General features: G+C 38.1%; 1 protein-coding gene across 1 annotated transcript in view; it reads right to left on the bottom strand.

Annotated features, from left to right (window-relative positions):
* The window catches only part of adipor2 (adiponectin receptor 2), a 28,064-nt gene extending 10,319 nt beyond the window's left edge, over window positions 1-17,745 (bottom strand). The window contains exons 1-2 of the mRNA XM_004548193.6: window positions 17,604-17,745; window positions 4,087-4,390 (exon numbers count right to left, since the gene is read on the bottom strand). Of these exons, the coding sequence (XP_004548250.1) occupies window positions 4,087-4,173 (87 nt within the window). The 5' untranslated portion in view covers window positions 4,174-4,390; window positions 17,604-17,745. The remainder of the gene's footprint in view (window positions 1-4,086; window positions 4,391-17,603) is intronic.
* Window positions 17,746-18,941: the final 1,196 nt, after the last annotated feature.

Here is an 18,941-nt window from a genome sequence, read left to right as displayed (position 1 = left end):
TTTGGATGTGTTACATTTTTTAAAGACTAAACAAAGAGATGAAGGGATTGCACAGTTATTTATTGCAAGAACGTTTGTGAAAATGAATCAAAATGTGCTGTATCTGGGATCTCTTAAGATACTGAATAAAACCTAAAAAAAGAAAGAAAGAAAAATGAATGTCAGAGCATGACAGCAGAAAGACTCGCAACACTTTTCCTCTGAGCATGAGCTAAAAAGTTGGTCTTGGATGATATATAGACACAAGAAGAGGAAATCCCTCAAGGTATCGGTCTGCTCAAGATTAAATGAGGCACTTTTTCTCAAAAGTCCCAAAACAGCAATATTGCCCAATGCCTCACACACACACACACACACACACACACACACACACACACACACACACACACACACACACACACACACACACACACACACACACACACACACACACACACACACACAAAAAAAGAAACATATCCAGCTCCCCTCAGGCTCATTAACTACCCTATATGTATACCTGGCTAATGACTTTCTCCTGACTAATGATGGCGCACATGCACTTACACACACCTACATACACATACTGTTTGTAATGAATGATTAGCTTCTCTAGCTTGGTCAGGGGTGAGCAAAAGAGGTTCAACATCCTCCAGTGAACTTTAAACTACATGGTCCAACTCTGAGGACCAATGACACAAGAGTTGGAACTTGAACTGGTGTTGGAGGGAAGTGCTCACACTTATACACGCTAACCCTTGCACAGCACAACAGACATGTGACTCACACATGTACAGCTGCTCTCTTGGGGCAGTAAGGGTAAACACACACACACACACACACACCCCTCCAGTGGTCACAAGACAAACTGTTTGTGCAAATGAACGCAAGTAGGCATGAATTTGCAAGTCCAGCAACAAAGTCCTAGATTTTTATCAAGCTGTTCACAGTTAAAGACCTTGAAGCAAGTTTTTTTCCTTCCTTGCTTCACTGGATAAAGAATGGAAGCTCTGAAAGCCTTACCAAGCTGGGAGATTTTTAAAAGCAGGGGATTTTATTTGCCTTCTTGCTGATATTTTCACAAACAATGCTGGTGGGTTACTTCAAAATAGAAAACCCTCACTGGCCACTTTGTTCAAATACTCAATCAGCCAATCAAATGGCAGCAACTTAAGGCATTTAGGGAAACATTTAGGGAAACTTCGAAATTACATTGTTGGCATTTCAGAAACTGCTGATCAACTGGGATTTATTATCTCTAAGCTTTACAGAAATGGTCTAAAATAGATAAAAACATCCAGTGAACTGAAGTTTCTGTGACAAAATGCCTTATTGATGTCAGAGGTCAGAGAAAAATGGCTACAACCAAAGTATGCAGAAGAAAAGATTCACATCATGGATGTGCAGCCACTGTGATGCTTTCGTGTCAACATGGACCAAAATCTCTGAGCAATGTTTCCAGCATCTGGTTGAATCTGTGTAACAAAGAGTTAAAGTGGATCTGAAGGAAAAAGGAGGCCCAACCTGGCACCGGCAAGGTATAACCAATATACTAACTGGTGACTGTAAGTGCTAATTTGTTCCCCACAATGTTTGAGGGTTTAATGAATAATGACTAAGAAGGATGCTAGAATTACTTAATGACTGTGATTGTGGATGACAGGTACAAGAAAAGGAAGTAAAAAGTGATGTTACATTAACCTGAGATGGATAAAAGTTTAATAAAAAAAAAATTAAAAAAAACACCCTGACGAAGTCAGGATGTTTGAAGACGTCATTCGTCTGTTGGCATTTTCCTTTTACGTTGTTGTGTGTACGTGACTGAAAACAAATTCCTTAGCTGTGTCTCATTCAGCGCTGTGTGTACTACATGTGTTATGAGAGTTTGTCATTATTTGTTATCTTAGGATAAACAGCTTTTTTTTTTTTTAAAAAACAAACAAAAAAAACAAAACAGAGGACATAATGTTGACTGAGTTTATTGGGTTCTGCGGATATTTTTGTTCCTATGTGGGATATTTTCTTATTCCTACTCAAATTATTTTCCATTATCTCCATTATGAAAAACTTTAAACTGGACTGGACTCATGTAACAGATATTACCACCTTAAATTCTTCAACATCTTAATTACTTTCAGTAAATTAAATGACCTGTAAAAAGACCCATAATTTGACTTTAATGATGTTGTGTTTTTAGCCCTTACAGGCATCTTTCATGACAATCTCTAACTTTTATGCTATTTCTAAAACAGTTATGAGCACCAAATTCCCTATAACACATAGTTCATGCAAAGATAGCAGGCTGATGACTTTGGGATGTGAAACTATTGTTTCAAAATTCGGCTCTGCAACAGAGGGGTGTGACCAGGAAAGCACTCAAATGCCAGAATCCCACAGGGACAAGTTCAAAACTATCAGAAAAACAGACACGTGTACATTTTTCTGAACAGGAGATCATCTCCCTACCATAAAATCAAATGTAAATCAAACATATGAAATATATAGGTCACACTGACAAAGAAAAAAAAAAAGTTCCAGTTTCACGGAAAACAGGAAGTGTAATACCACCCCCAAAACCAAACCGCACAAGCACAAACAACACATCTGAGAGAAGCTAACACCTGAGCAAAACACTTAAAAATTCAAATGTGGCCTGTGGGGTGTTAACACAGCGTGTCCCTGCTGACTGGGGCAGGGAGCCCCGATGCTGTCTCAGGTGTCTGTGTTCTGTTACAGCGGGTAAAAAGGCCAAACACAAGCAGACACACAAATACTATTGTGTTTCAGCTCAGTGTCCCACTGCTGATCGTCTTTCACAGCGAACAATAGAACAGCAGCTCCGACTGTATACACACACACGTTCAGTCTGAAAAAGGACAAATGGTGCCTCTGAGGGTGAGTGTCTGGCACATTTGTGTGATAGGTTACCTTCATATGGTGCTAAACACACTGATTTTTAGTAACATTTGCTTTCCTTCCACGAAGACAACTCTATATAGTACTAACAGGCTTATTTCAGGAGCTGTGAGTTTTGGCCTTATTCACTATCCACATTGCTTGAGATTTTAGAGAGGAACCAAAAGTGAACATCAGGCAGTCCCTGAGGCAACCTCATCAAAATGCACTGCTAATTACTACACCCCAGAATGACTCATCATTGAGTCTGAGCAGCCTAGAAGGTGGTGAGGGTGTCAATAATAAGTTGAGGTTGGAAAAGCTGAGGAGGAGGTTCGTGATGAAAACGTGCAAAATTTAATTCTCCAGCAACTCTTTCTAAGCTGCTCAGGTATAGCAGCAGACTGCATTTGAAGTTTTATACGCACAGCTTTGTCAAACTGCTAATGGCATAGATTGTGCTTTTTGTACTGGATATGCTTTATGTAAAATACTTCACAACTTTTCTGTCTCCAGGAAACTTCCCACTGAGAAGAGTGTTAATGTGTTACTTCAACTCATGTTTTATGTACTGTGCTTTATTTGTTTTATTTTTAATGGTTTAATGTTAAATGATTAAAGGATAATTCCCTAACAAAAGCTCACTCGCAGAACTAACAACAAAGTAGGTCCAAAATGTTCCTAAACAGTTATTGGCATTTCTAACTTTATAATGCTCATTAATAAAGAAAAGCCTCGCAGCCTTTTTATGTTAAATTAAATATGCCGTTCAATAAACTCCAAAGGACACAAACTGAGGCCAGACTATGACCAAGTGATTAACCCTCAGTGCCAATTACTGTTTTTAATCGATGTGTGTGGTGTGTGTGCTTCAAATCTACTTTGTATTTATGTACACAAGAGCCCCCAGCGAGTTTGCACTTTGCTAATAAACTGATATAAAATATAAAAGAAAATTGACATTCATTTCTTTAATTAAACTTAAAAAAAATCCTCCAGCTCATGTTTTTTTATTTTATTATTAGGTCAACAGACTGGTCAGCATCAGTTACACTATATTATACTTTCCTGTTAACAACACCTGTTTATTTATGAACTTGAGGGTGTGTGTTTTGGTGGGATACTTTTACAGTGTAACCAGCTGACCCACATCACGCCTCACTGCTCTGAACCAACCACAGCAAATTGTGTGTGTGTGCGTGTGATACTTACCCCACTGTGCGAGGGGCACTCTGCGGTGCTGAGGTGACTGGTTGAAGAACCTGAGGTGGGCAAGTCTGCTTTCTCCCGTGGACTCATGGGACCTGTAGGCGTAGACTCTGTGGTGTGTTGTGCTATGAGATTTGAAGTTCTATGTCGCAACACAAATGTTGGGCCCTCGGCCCCACTCTTCTCTCCTCCGTCCAGCTTGAAGTGCTGGACTGGCCTCCAACGAAGACTGAGGTGAACTCAGCGGGCAGCGGACAGACTTGCAGATGTTGATGAAATCTGGTTGGTGAGATGGGTGACCAACCAACTACATTTTTTGAGGAAGACAAAGAAACAAACAGGAAAAACCAAAGTTATTTGTTTATTCTCAAATTTAAATACATAGTCATAACATGTGATCAAAACAAATCTACTTCACAACTGTTAAAATGTCCAGGATCTTTCAAAAGAAACAATTTTTTTCTAAGTGGGGTTTCATTTATTCAAACATAAAATACATTTTGGTGTATTAGAAGGCCAGAAATAACAGCAAAATATATGAACTTGTGCTACAAAGAGTACCACAGATTCTTTGGCAAACTAAATCTGGACCAATGATTATGTGACAAACTCCAAAGGACCATTTTAAGCAGAAAAAACCCTGAAACCACAAGTTTATAACATTAACCTAATACAATCATTCACAATAACAGTCTCCAAGTAACTGAAAAACAGAATGCAATAAGAAACAAAATATATATTATAAAATAAATACATGATCCTGCACACACCCGTAACAGCCAGTGCATTAGTGAGGCTTCGTGTTTGGTTTTTGGCTTGGCCGCCCAGACTAAAAATAAATTCAGTGGCAGCATGGCCTGAAAAGGTCACACGTTTGTGTTCTCCTGACACACAAAGTGTCCTGCAGAAATATCACCACAGCCAAACAGCTACCATTGATTACTGCATTCTCTGTCACTTCAAAAAAAGTTGCTCATGGCATCGAGGCCTTAAACTACTGCACCTACAAACACTCAAAGCCAGCTAGGCGCTGCCAAATTGCTGTCATGTTGAGTTGCTTAGTGACAAGAAGTGTCAAGGACAGAGACAAGTGTTTCACACACACAGGAAAAAGACACGGAGGTTCAGAACTTACAATCAATTTCCTTTATCGTTCACAAAATACGTCACTATTTCTCAGAACAGTTCTTCGTTGGATTTTACAGGCAAATATATCACGTTGTTTAAGTTAGATAAACAGTGTGGGCAGCATGGTTGAACAATTCAATCGCAATGCAAAGAGACATTCATAATGTAGCTAATGAACAAAATTCATAAGGTAGCCTCACAATATCAACAGCAGTACAGCATGCTCATATTTGTATGTTTATACTGTCTGCAGCATGTTTTTAAACATTCACTGAAGCTTTAATGCTCTGTACATAATGAGAAATACACCTACACACACATATCGGCATACTGTTTATTCACTGTGCCTCTCCAGCACACACACATTTGCTCCCGAGAGGCCAAGTTGATGTGAGTACGCCCTCGAGCATTGGACCACTTCATTTAAACCATCTCTCTGTGCTACCAAACAAGCATTAGGGGATTCTGTACACTCAAGGGTAAAAGAGGAACACAAAGCATGTGCGTACAAACACGAACCACTTAACGTACCATTTGTATTAGGGTGATGCAAGTATGTATGTAAAGCAATTGTTACATACTCCCATAAGTGTGGCGGCGAAGGGTAAAAAGAAAGTAAACAAGAAAGGAAAAAACTATCCAAAGCTAAGAACAAAGAAAATCCTTAGAGCCGCAGGAAAAATGCTGAGCGTCAAACCCTGTGACATTGACCAGCACGCTCTATTATACGCAGAGAAGATGATGGCGACTATTTTAGCTGAACTGAGATGACTGGCCAGTGGGCAAGTTCCCAAATCGAAGCACTTCTACATCTAAAGACTGTCCAATCAATCTCTCCCCCTTTCCTTTCAGCTTCTCCCCAATCGACCATTTACGAAAATTACACTCTTTCCCACTCTAGTTGCGCTGTTATTTTCTGTCATGATGAAAAGTTAGATTTCATGGAGGGTCCCTATTAACTAGAAAAAAAGGGGAATAAAGTATTCTTGAAGGGTATTTTGGCAGCTATAATAGTGGATTCCCAGGACAATAGTCTTGTGGTCTGATTGCTACACAGGCGCAAACAGCTCTCCAGATGATTCAAGTCGCAGACAAGTTTTGTTCTGTGTGGTTGTGACAAAAACAACAATATTATGAGAATAACCACAAAGTTATACATGTAAATAACACCAAAAAATAGATGTGAAAAAGCATTACAGTGTAACAAAATAGAAAATAGGAAGGAAAGGTCTTTAGCCTTATGCTGATCAAATACAATAATTATGAGGAAGTTTTGGTGCGTTTGTTTTTTGAGACTGGGATGTTTACATGATTGTAAGTCAAATATATTGTGATTTATGCTCAGAAAGTCTTTAATCTTTCCCCTGGTTAGTCAAATAACTTAAACAACTAGTAAATTACCCCTGACAAACACCACACATGCTATTAAAACAACTCGAAGTAAACATTATAAAACATGTGTCACGATATATGTCAGGTCAGAAACAAGCTGACTGGCTATATTGCACAAACTAATGTGAATTAAAATCACCGAGAATGATAAATATGAACTTGACCTTGACCACAGTTTGGGTGAAGTCCCACATTCCCATTAGGTGATCATTGTGTCCAAGTTCCACTGAAATTGGACAAATACTCTGGGAGGAGTAGAGATTCTTATGACCTGTGGACAGACAGACGATGGACGTCTGGCCACGGCATGAGCTCATCGGTCCTTCAGCCAGATGAGCTAATAGAAACAAAACTGAGATGTGCAAACCCACTCCAGAAACTAACTGAAACTGAACTGGAAAAAATTAAAAAATTAAAAAATAAAAAAAATCATAAAATGAAATAAAAACCAATAAGAAAAATAAGAGGAAGGAGGAAGAAGAAGAAGAAGAAGAAGAAACAACAGAAAGCTTCAACTCTGTAAAGCAAAACAATAAATTTGCAGGTTTGAGAACAGACTCACTAAAAAGCTTTACAAAGTTGAGTCTTTTCACTTGTCTGTGTCCAGCTGCCTGGGAAGTCAAAGTCAAAACACAATGATTGGCACTACTTAAAGGGAAAGACACAAGCGCCACAGTTCTGACCCCATACTGAGATAAAAAGGCACGCTATCAGGGAACATGAGATAAAAAGAGAGAAAAAAAATTATCATTTTTAGACACCAAACCAAATGGGGCTTCCCAGGGTCTGAGCCAAAGCCCAAAGAGGTTTCATTTCTGAGAGACCAGCTGACACACAATGTCTGTCGACAGGATGTGAAATGACTCACCATCAAGATGCTTCATGCTGGGTAAATCTATGATCACAATTTTCTTGGCTCATAAAAGGCTTGTGAATGTCATGTACACGCTTATTGTTCCCTATTAACGTCCTGCTGTGACGTCCAATAATTTTCCACACTCATCACCTATGAAACAAACCAATAACACAGACAACTTTACCATCTGCTCTGTTCTTCTGCTAATTATAGCCACTCACTAAATGCCATTTACCTAACCCTGAGTGGTACTCGGGGAGAGACAGAGGGCTGGACAAAAAGGAGCCAGGTGGATGACCCGCTGGAACTAACTGGAATTAACTGACGCTCCCACTCAAAATCTCTCCTGGAGAGCCCCTGAGTAATGCTTCCCTTTACTGAAAATAAACTCCTCTAGTGCTTTTCAACTATGTCCTAAAAAGAATTGAAAAAAAATACAACAGCGCAAGCAATCCAGAATGCATGCTGTCAGCAATATTTTAAAATAGAAAGCAATCCATATTTTGAAATATTGGGTGCACCTCCTTTCATGTGCACGAGCTTAACCTTTATTGAAATTTTCTGGGGGACTGTTTAGTTTTCATTTTAGGAAGTTGCACAGTATTTTGCACCATATATGGAAAGAAAAACAAACAAACAAAAAACCCCCACCTCACTAAACCTTAATATCAGTTTAAAAAAAAAAAATCACTAAAAATGTATTGATATCACAACAACCTTGAGGTCACATTATTACACATTACTTTAATGATGGACACTATTGAGCTTTTAACATTGATGCTATTGATCCGACTCAAAGGTCAATATCCACAGTACAATGAGTGCATGTATCCACTTCATGCAGGCTGTGATAGCATGGTATGAGCACGCATGTTTAAAGATTACATTACTGATGTCACTCAGCTCCGGTCTTCAGTTTGAAAGAATGAAAACAAGTTTAAAAGTGCTTACCAGCCTTGAAAATGAAAGAAAACAAGTTGCGGTGAAAGGACGAGGTGCACATATTTTTGTTAAAACCACTACATCGAAGATGGAAAAAAAAACAAAAAAAAACAAAAAAAAAAACCTCCACAGCTCTGACTTACTGCTTAAGAGTGTTTATTTTTAGTATATCATCACCGAGCACATCTTATCTGCACCGCCTCCCGCTGCATGTTCTGTCTGATGTACTAAATCCAAAGGCACCAATTTAAAATCACTTTACAAAACAGCAGACAGAAGGCTGGTTGGTTTGCTTTTATCCAGAAGTAAAGTGTTCAGATTGTCACACAGAGTTCACTGTGCCCTCCAAATCAGTATCTCTTGCTTCACATTGTGCAGTTTTCCAAGTCATTGCATTCGCTCACTAAACCCTCAAAATCAAAGGCACATGGACGACAAACACATATTTACTCTTCTCCATCTTATAGATAATATTTTAGAACAATAGCTGGATATTTTTGGCAATAAATATAAAGACTGATAAGACGTGTGTGTCAGGGGTATGAAGCCACAAGCAGTAGTCCGTCAGGAGTATAGAAGAGGCTTCAAAAACCCAAGAAATCAATCCAGGACACTAACAGCAAACTCGGATAAAAGTGGGGAAAGAAAGCCACCGAGGAAAGAAAGACAATAAGAACAACTGAAGGCTGAGCGGAAACATCAATGCGGATTGATTTGCTCTCGATTTCTTTATTCCTCCTGAAGGAAAACTAGGAGTGGTGAACATCTGGCAGCTGCAGAAAGTGGAAGTATAGCGGGGGAAAAAGCCAAAAAGCAGAATTACCCATTTCTGCTTCTTAAAACGTGCACTGACAACGATTTTAGGTCGACAGGACGATCGCTCATGATGGCTGTGACCATTTTTGCTCTAAATCACAGCTGCCACAATTATCATATGTAAAAATAAAGCTGGAAAATATTATAAAAATAATATCTCATCATGATAAATAGATACAAAACAGATCAAATGGCTCATGCTTAAAATTTCTGTTTTTTACTCCTATTTGGAGCTGTGCTGTTAAATTTCATTTAAACACATGAATCCAAATAGTTCTACTGAGGTTATATTAACCATGTCTTATATTTCCATCACGGAAAGATAGTTTCACAATAATGACCGTTATCATTTTATTGCCAAGCAATATGTACAAATGACCTGTAATAGAGGACATAGGTGTGGTGGGTGCCTTAATGTCTCTCCAGATAGCCGAGGGGAAAAAAATGTGAGGACCTTCATTATAGGTGAAAGCAGTGGACAGAAGCAGGTGAAAACCTCACTTCTGCAAAATAAAGCAGACAGAGAGAATAGAGAGATGCAAGAAATAAATGTGAGTGAAGGGCAGAAAGTATGACTCATTAAACTCATCCTTTGCAGCATCATCTGCTTGGCAGACAGGCAACTATGCCTGTGGACTGCATCAGTGTGTGGGTGTTTGTGTAATGACACACAGTTGTAGGTCATAGACTAGTGCAAATTAAACAGAGTTTGCTTTACTTTGATTTAGTGAAAAGCAAATGTAGGACAAAGGTCAGCATAGTACAAGTAGTGTTGCTCTTCCTGCTGCAGAAATAAAACAAAAAAAAAAAAAAACTGTGTTCAAACATAGAGACGGATAACCGTTTCAAATTCCAGAGAGAGACCAGGAAAAGATGTCTTTTTTCCTGCTCCCCCTTTGGTGCAAAAATGTTCTCTTGTATTGACTGATTATGAGTTTATATATTATTATTGGTTCTGTTATTATTAAAATAATTTACAGATTCAACATTTGTGTGTCTGCGGTACTCTTGTGTTACTGGTACTTAGTAGTGCTTTACCTTGCAAATTTTGGGGGAGATAATACATATTCACTTAAGATGCTGTAAAAAATAAAAAAATAAAAATAAATAAAAATAAATGTAACCAACTAAAATCTAAAAATCATGATAAACCAATATCTAACCACTGCCTGGATTGGGTGTCAGTGGGTAACATACTGTAGGACGGAGGATAATAGCAGCAAAAGGTAAGCAGTCTAAAGGTTTTTCTACCAGTTGACATGACTGAAGAGCTCTAATGCATGACGCATCCTCCATTGGCCTCCTTCACTTAGGCTACGTTCACACTGCAGGTCTTAATGCTCAATTCTGATTTTTTGATCAAATCTGATTTTTTTTGTCTGCTTGTTCACACTACAAATAAAATGTAACAGCAAACACGCTCTAGTGTGAACCCTCAAAGCGGCCTGTATGCACAAAAAAAGACGTCACACACAACGCGCTCTGTTTAGACCCAGACCAAACAATGGGTATAATATAAAGACTTGTTTCGGACTTTACGTTTCCCAATTTTGCTTTAAGTTATAAAGTTATTTTGTTATTTACATATGGCCTAATAATTATCCTTATTGCTTTTTTAGAGAGGAGCAGTGCTTCAAAGAATAGTTGCAGATTTCTGTCAGAATCTGCAGATTATACAGTACAAATAAAATGTTCACGTTTCTCCAATGCTGTCTTCCCAAAAGTTTCACTAACATCTACGCTGGATGGCCAGGAAGCGTTCGCGATGCATTCTCAGGCGCTTCTCCGGCGCTGATAATTGGCGTCTGTCTTGTGTCAGTGATGTAAAAGACGGATTTAATGCGACATGACCATTCAAACAGCAGTCGCTTTCTAAAACATCATACGAAAGTGACCCAGATCGGATTTGAAAATATCGGATTTGTGCCAGTCACACTGTCAGACCATGATCGGATTGGGTCGCATAGGGTCAAAAAAGTCAGATTTGATGCGCTTTCACCTGCAGTGTGAACGTAGCTTTTGTCACCGTGGTACAGCAGCTGTTGTGAATCTTTTATTGCACCTACTGTAACATAAGGTGTTTTCATCAAATCGATTAATATTATTTTACTTGTGTGTGTCTCTTGTGTGTGACTCACAGTGAAACTGAGAGGAAAAGGAGGAACCAGCTTGACTGGGAGGGACAGCAATACAATGGCTTGCAAAAACTAGAGCAAATAATTGTGGTAAATATATATATATTTTTTAACTTGGCAATCTTTAAGTCAAGCCTATGTCGAACATATTTTTGCACTGTTTTTCCTATTTACTATTCTTTTTCCTTCTAAGTTGAGATGGGATAATGTCTGAAGTCTGATTCTCAGAGTGTTCTGTAAAAGAAGACACTCAAACCTAGTTTAATGGTGTTGTATTGCAACCGGAAAACTTTAATAACTGCGTCCCTGCTTTATCTCTACAGGTACTGACTGTTAAGTTGTTAATGTTGTCAGAAGGAAGTACATTCTAAAGGAACAAAAGTCAAGCTGCTCGAGTCACTTTTTAGTCACCTTCTGGACTGCTACTTAATCAACATAACGCATTTTTTAACCAAAGCAATAACACACATTTAGCATGACACAGGCCCAAAGCAGGGATCATTGAAGTAAAATAATCTACCCAATGTTGCTTAATATCCAGCCTGGGCATGACAATCAATTTTTTCATGACCAAACAGGTTGCACAAGTTTGTCTGTCTTATGTCAAGCAGAACAGGTTTACACAGATCTGAATTTTCTCCCTTCTTGTAAATATACACATAATATAGAAGTTTTAACACAAAATAAAGGTGAAACAAATAAGTCCACTTATTGAGCATCTAAACTTGCTAAGTCTATATCAAAGTACATTAGCAGACTTTCTTAATGTAAAAATAGCCAATGAACAGAAAGTAGGTCGCAGTATGTTTACATAAGGACTGTTATTTAATACCGCCATTTAGATCTTCTATGTCAGCTTTTTTTATAAACAAAAAACAAAAAACCAACTGATTTAAATGGAGATTAAAACAGACACTGGCCTCTGATATGTGTAAGCTCTTTTTAAATTGACATAAATTTAAGAGCCACAAACTTGTTGCATAAGATAAAAACTGCGCAACAACACACTTTGTTCAGTGACATTTCAACAACGTCATAAAATTTACTACAGACCTGCTGTCATGTTTTGTCAGATTTTGGCTATCTCCTTTCACTATGCATATATTAGTACCAGTCAAAACAAACAAAAACAAAAAAATCTTTGCCTCGGAAAGGCAGGGAATTGTGAGATAACAGTGAATGCAGTTAGGTTTATGTGGGAGTATTTTAATTAGTGCAGGAATTTTCCATTGTTGGTGAAGACTCTTGTCTCATTAAACTGTCAATATCTTAAGCCCCTGACCTTGTTTATGCAGACACTGAGAAAAATGGTTTTGACGTCAATACCTTACATCTATTTTTTGCTTTCTGTGCACCTTTGGTTCTGTTCCTACAAAGCAATTATTCGTGTGCATTTATCAGCTATGTTTGAGAAAGTTAAACTTAGGTAAGGTCCTACGCAGTTTTACGCTGTCCTCAAAACTGCATTTACCTAATTGTGCTTTATAACATGTGCATGTTCCTACACGCATCGAACAAGCCACTCTTTGTATGTGTAGCTGCCTCGTAGTGATTTAAACCTGATGTTTAGAGACCACATGGCTGCCTTTACTGTTCTCGGGGACTATATGGCTCCCCTGAGACATCCTTTAAATTTAACAAACCTATACACACCCTCCTACACTCTTTATCCACACACCTAAAGTTAAGAGATTGGATAGAGTGAATAAGTGTTTGCTTTTACCTACTTGCAGCTTCACACGGGTGGGGTCAGCTTCTGGAGTAAATTAGCACACGTCAGACTACTTGACAGCCAGTTTAGCATGTTTTTCTACATCAAACACAATCCCAGTTTTAGAGCTTTTGTTCTAAAACAGTTGCTGAGCGTGTCTCTACTGGTGACCTGATAAGTCCTGATGAAACAGTGACTTTCTGATGCTGGAGTCTTATGATGGAAAGCTAAACAAAGGCAACCAGTGTGATGTAATCTACACACACACACACACACACACACTTTTGTTCTCAGCTTTGCAGCACACACACAGTACAGTTCCCCCCCATGCTTGACAGACATGGTTGTAGGTGAATATGCCGCGCCACAGTTTTTGCTCAAATAGTGACCTCCCCCCAAAAAGATATTATATATTAAAGATATTGTAAAATGACATTTACTGAGGACAGCATGTACAAAAACATTTTCACTAACCAATAATGCATTGACCTGATTACCAAAGGAGAACCCTGTGGTCAGACCAGTAAACACAGAGTTGTGCTATAAACTGGTGGGTCCAGGCACCAGACGCCATGCTGGTTTTATTGTAATACTCTTAATATCCTTCAAATGATGCAGTCTAAAGGGGAAATCTTCTCTATAGCTGAAGAGCTCATCACCTGTGATTTGTGTGGAAGTAATTCAATACGCTGAAAGGGTTTGGAGCACGTGCTCCAGATGGAGAAAATAACATGAAACAGCCACATGGTTCTGCCTGTTACTTTGAGTCGCAGACTGGTGATGAAGGCTAAAATATCGAACATGATACAGAAAAATCACTTAACAAACTGTCCTTGAAATTACATAAACATCTCAAGGCCCGAAGTAAACAATACTGAGACCACATCCTGAGCAAATTACTAGTGGAGGGAAAATATTAGAAGATGAAGCTTTTAGTCTCTAACTGGAACCAAAGAAAAAAGCCCATAACCCATCAACCACGTGACCACATCAAGGTCACTGTGCTGCTGGCTCTGCTGGAGAAACAGCACAACCAAATGTTTTCAGACACTAGGTGGTAATCTAAAAGTAGGTCAAATGAACAGAAATGAGACCTGAAAATGAAAGAGGGAACCTAAAGCCACTAAACACAAACTTGTTATTCTGTGTCATGTGGAGCAGACTGGATAAAACACAAGTTTACTTTTTGTTTTCTAAGGATTACAGTAAGATATTTTAATGGGGAGTCAAGCAATAAAGTTGACTGATTAGCTCAGGTTATGTTTTTTTGTAATTAAAAATCTTTTTCAGATTCTGCAACACGTGTTCTTTACACAAGGCATGTGCATGAAGATAACTAAAGGTTTTAAAAATAATAGTTAAACAGTTAAAATTACCACTGCTGATTTCTTTCAGACCACTTGCCATGTTATCCAATGAAATGTCAGAAAAACTTGTTTTTTGGGGGGTTTTGTGACTCACAGACAATACCACAAATACAGATATGAGAGACTAGAAGGAGTACACTTTTAGCACTGCTAATCAACTGATTCTTTGCTAATTTACTTTCTGTTGATCTACTAATCAATTAATTGTTTTGGTTATACACAATTGAACTTTACGACTGAAATTAGTTTTACTGCAAATCTAGTGACTCATCTGCTAGTCTTCAAAGTACAAACTCACACACATGCAGACACATTTTAACATAGTTTACACTGTTTAGAGTACAAGCTGGGAGTATTGTGTGTCTCTCCAGGCCTATTTAGGCAACAGCATTTGAACAAACCATTTTAAACAAAGGCCTGAGTTTTTTTGTTTTGTTTGGCACACAACAACACAAACAGAGACAAACACACACACACCCCTGTTGTGCATGAAAAAGAAAAAAAGGACTAAAGAGAAGGGAAATATAAGAGAAAGAGAGATCAGCTACTCTGTGTTATGATCAATCAACTTAGCAATGACAGATCTCTACTATTCTTAGAAGCTATGTTTAGCTGCTCTCCTGCCTGGCACGCTGTCAAAGGCTGACTTCATTATACATTAAGTTCTCCAGAGAGTTGAACTTCCTGGAGAAATATGACGTATTGCTCAATAACCATGTCTAGCTGGTGTGGTACAAACATAACCTACGCAACAGATTCAGTTTTTCTATAACAACAAATCAATATCCTCCAACAAGAAATTACTACAAAAACTTATGGCGTGGTCCTGTGAGAACCCTGCTCTATGCACAACTTGACTTTTCTACAGGCCATGGACTTTATGTAAAACCCAATGCATGCATCTGCTTTGCATCCTTGTGTGGATTTTCAAATAGAAGACACATACAGGTACTTGAGAATTGAAGTAGGTAGTGTGGGTGTATGTAATTCTGTTTACAGGCAACGGTTTTAAGGTTCTTTCTGGTGCTGTTAAGGTCAACAAAAGCTAAACTTGAACTTGGAAATAATGACAGAGCAAAGTAAGGGCAGGGCCCTACTGGAAAGACAAGAATAAAAGAAATTCAAACATAAAGAAATGCATAAAATATCCAATTTAAAAAAAAAAGATGCTCCATGAAATATCCATAAGCTAATCTCAATTTAGGGCAGAGCTGGAAGTGTTTCTGTGCATATAAAGTTTGGATTCAGGACAAATGTGTTATAAGCTACCCCAGCCAATAAAAAATGTATGAGATGACTTCATGTTTTGTGGCAAACCGAACTGTTAAAATACTGAAATGGGATGGGCATTCATATAATATTCAGCTAAAAGGAAATATTAGGTAGCATAACAATCCAAAGAGTACATACACAAGGGTGGGAAATTAGTGAAAGAACACAACTAAGTGCCCTCATAGGGTGTTCAGCGGAAAAAAAAAAAAAAAAAAAGTGTCTTTGTGCTATTTCTACAAGTTTCCAGACAACTTCTAAAGGGATGTCCAGAAGATATTCTTCTATAGAGTGTGTTGTACAAGATGCAAAGTCCAAGATCTCCCACAGGTTTTATTGAGATTGAGATCTCCTGACTTACAGTTTGCTAATCAGGGTCAGCACCAGGACTGATGGATTGAGTGGGCAACAAACGTTAACACGGGGTACTGGTATGCTCAACTTTTTTTTGGAAGTTTTAAGTGAGATCATTCTTTAAAAACAATCTCACAAGCTGATGATGGGCTTTTTTAGTTCCAAAGAGGTATACATAAGGCATCATGGGCCAATGTGCTCCAAAATCAGCATTTACCTCATCTCTGATTGGTGCAAATGCTCTTAACTAATATTAACCCAATAATTAACACAGGCTTGGTTGTTACTACAATAACTTGTAGGCATTCAAGACTATTATTATCAAATATCATAATTTACTTACAGTTGTAAATGTACAGAAAATTTAGCTGAGGAAGTACAGTGACCATTTTGAACCGGCCTTCAGTGTTGTCTCCTGGTGATGAGTGTCATAATGTAACAATCATATTTCCATAAAGTTAAGTATTTTTAATGAATGTTAGCAGATAAGATGAATCAACTATTCCTCACACATGAAAGAAATGACTATAGCTTTCTGAAAAAAAAAAAGTTACAGGTCACACTGACTTACACAAAATCACCTCTTTTAGGATTGTTAACAGGAGCTCAGCTTACACCTTTTTTAAAAAAAAAATTTAAAAAAAAATAGGAACACAATTTGTTCATGAAATAACATGAATGTTTTGAGCTAAAGAATCAGAAAAAAAAATATGATGCCATTTCCAGGCAGTTTATCAGATTTAACAAGTCATCAATGACTAACAAAGGAAGAAGGTGGAAAGCACAGTATGCATTTAAGATGAACAAAACTGACTCTACAAAAGACTGTCAAGTGATTAAATGAATCAGCCTAAACAGCAGCTTCCCGCTTCTTTTATTTTAGATGACAAGCTTCGAATACACTGAAGAGCCACTCAGAGTAAACTCACAGTACCCGGAGTCAACACAACACGGGAGCAAGCAAGACAAAGAAACCTAAAACTCTAGCTGCACTACGTTTTTGTTGACAGCGACAATTCGTTTACTTTTACTACAAGACATACACCAAGGGGCGTTTTTATTTGTATAACATTACGTTGACGAAAAAATATTTCTTACGTTTGACACGAGCTGTAATAAGAAGCAGACTGCTGCTCAGCGACAGGCAGCGATGATGGTTTGTTTACACCGAGCTAGCGGGCTGGCTAGTCCGCTAACAAGAGCTGACACCTCCGAAAGAACCCAGATAACTCTTTAAGAAAGCTTCTTTTTCTTTTGACAGCCTCCCAGAGCCACCTATCTACCTCCAAATATGCCAAATATGCTCTCACAAGAATAAAAATGACTTGGAAAAAGAAAGCAAAGCTGTGCTTTCTAGCTGGCTAGCAGACTATGCCGTTGTTTTGACAGCCCAGAATTAGCTGAATAGCAAAGCTGCTAGCTGGCAGGTTACATTCAGGGTGGCGCTAACGTTACGCCAGGAAAGTCCGACAAGAAATAAAACAGCTCTAAACAAGACAGAACAACAACAATAAGAATTAACAGAAACAAATGAGAATTGTAGTACTCACCTGCTCCGGATGACCTGGTCTGTCCGTAGTCTGGCTATAGATACTACAGCTGAGGGAGAGTTGTGGTGGGTACTCTGCTCTGCTCTCTCCACTATAAGCAGCTTCTCACAGTCTCTGGACTAGACTGGACCCAGAAACGACGGGAGGCAGGCATTCACTGAGTGACGCCGCTCGCATGAGCTTGCATTAGCCAATCACATCGCACTTTATGAAAACTCACCAATCAGAGACTATCAGGAACAGAAAGGTACATTCCATAAACGAAGAAGCGTTTTTGTAGTTTTTATTCATAGGCCGAGTTTATAATCGTAAATGATCAAGAATTAAATCACATTATAACCATATTCCGCACTTGAGACGAATATATGTTATAGTTAGATTTATATAATGTGAGCTAGGTATCTGTGCACTACAGTGTTCTTCAATGCCCTAAACCAGCAGTTCATCTTTGCCAAAACTTGTTTGGCAAGCAGCTGCTATGTGGAAATTGAGCAATCACCTGCCAAACCACATTAGCTAAACAATCCAGTGTTCGTGTATTTGGTCTGCAACTAATCATTAATTAAAATATTGATTAAGCTATCAAGTATTTTTGAGACATCATTTTGTTTATTTTATGAAAGTGTCAGTCTCTGATCTAAAACAAGTACTCAGAAGCTGTTTAAAGTCAGAGAGAGTCAATATGACTTAAGGGGAACAGATTTCTTTTTTTAAAAAAAACAAGATAAGGACAAATATATATATAAAGCAGAGATGTGTTTCTGTTAGAGGAGTTAACCTGTGGAATAGTTATGACAGTGATTTAAAAAGGTGTAGTTCATTTTCCTTGTTTAAAAACATGTTTAAAAATAGAGAAATATATAAATCAAGAATGAAAAGAGCAAAAATAATAATACTGAAACTCTTGATGGTTTTGCTTTGATGTAGTTACTTATCTAAGGTGGAAAGTTTTTTTCTTTTCTTTTGTTTGTTTGTTTGTTTTTGCTTTGCTTTGCTTTATTCTTTGCTTCGAGCCCTGTGTACAGGAGCTGCATGCAAAAGATCTTTTGTTAAAAGGGTTGGCGTAATAAGCAAATGCTTCAGCCAATACCTTTTGATTAGCCTTGTCTCGTGCTTTGTGGTAATCTTTATTCTGTATTCACTGAGATATTTGAATGCTAATCAATAAATCAATAAAAACATGTTTACATGCGAGTTTCTTTGGTTTGCTTTTGCAGATTATAGGACTTAAACAGTGTATTACTGATCACAGTTGCTAACTACAGGCAAATTGTTATGTTGATATACCAATAAACTATTCAGTTATTGGTTGTCTCTTCTGTTACACCAACTCTCTGC

This window comes from Maylandia zebra, linkage group LG17, assembly GCF_041146795.1.
Source record: "Maylandia zebra isolate NMK-2024a linkage group LG17, Mzebra_GT3a, whole genome shotgun sequence".
Classification (NCBI taxonomy): domain Eukaryota; kingdom Metazoa; phylum Chordata; class Actinopteri; order Cichliformes; family Cichlidae; genus Maylandia; species Maylandia zebra.
This window is presented reverse-complemented; position numbering and strand designations above follow the sequence as displayed.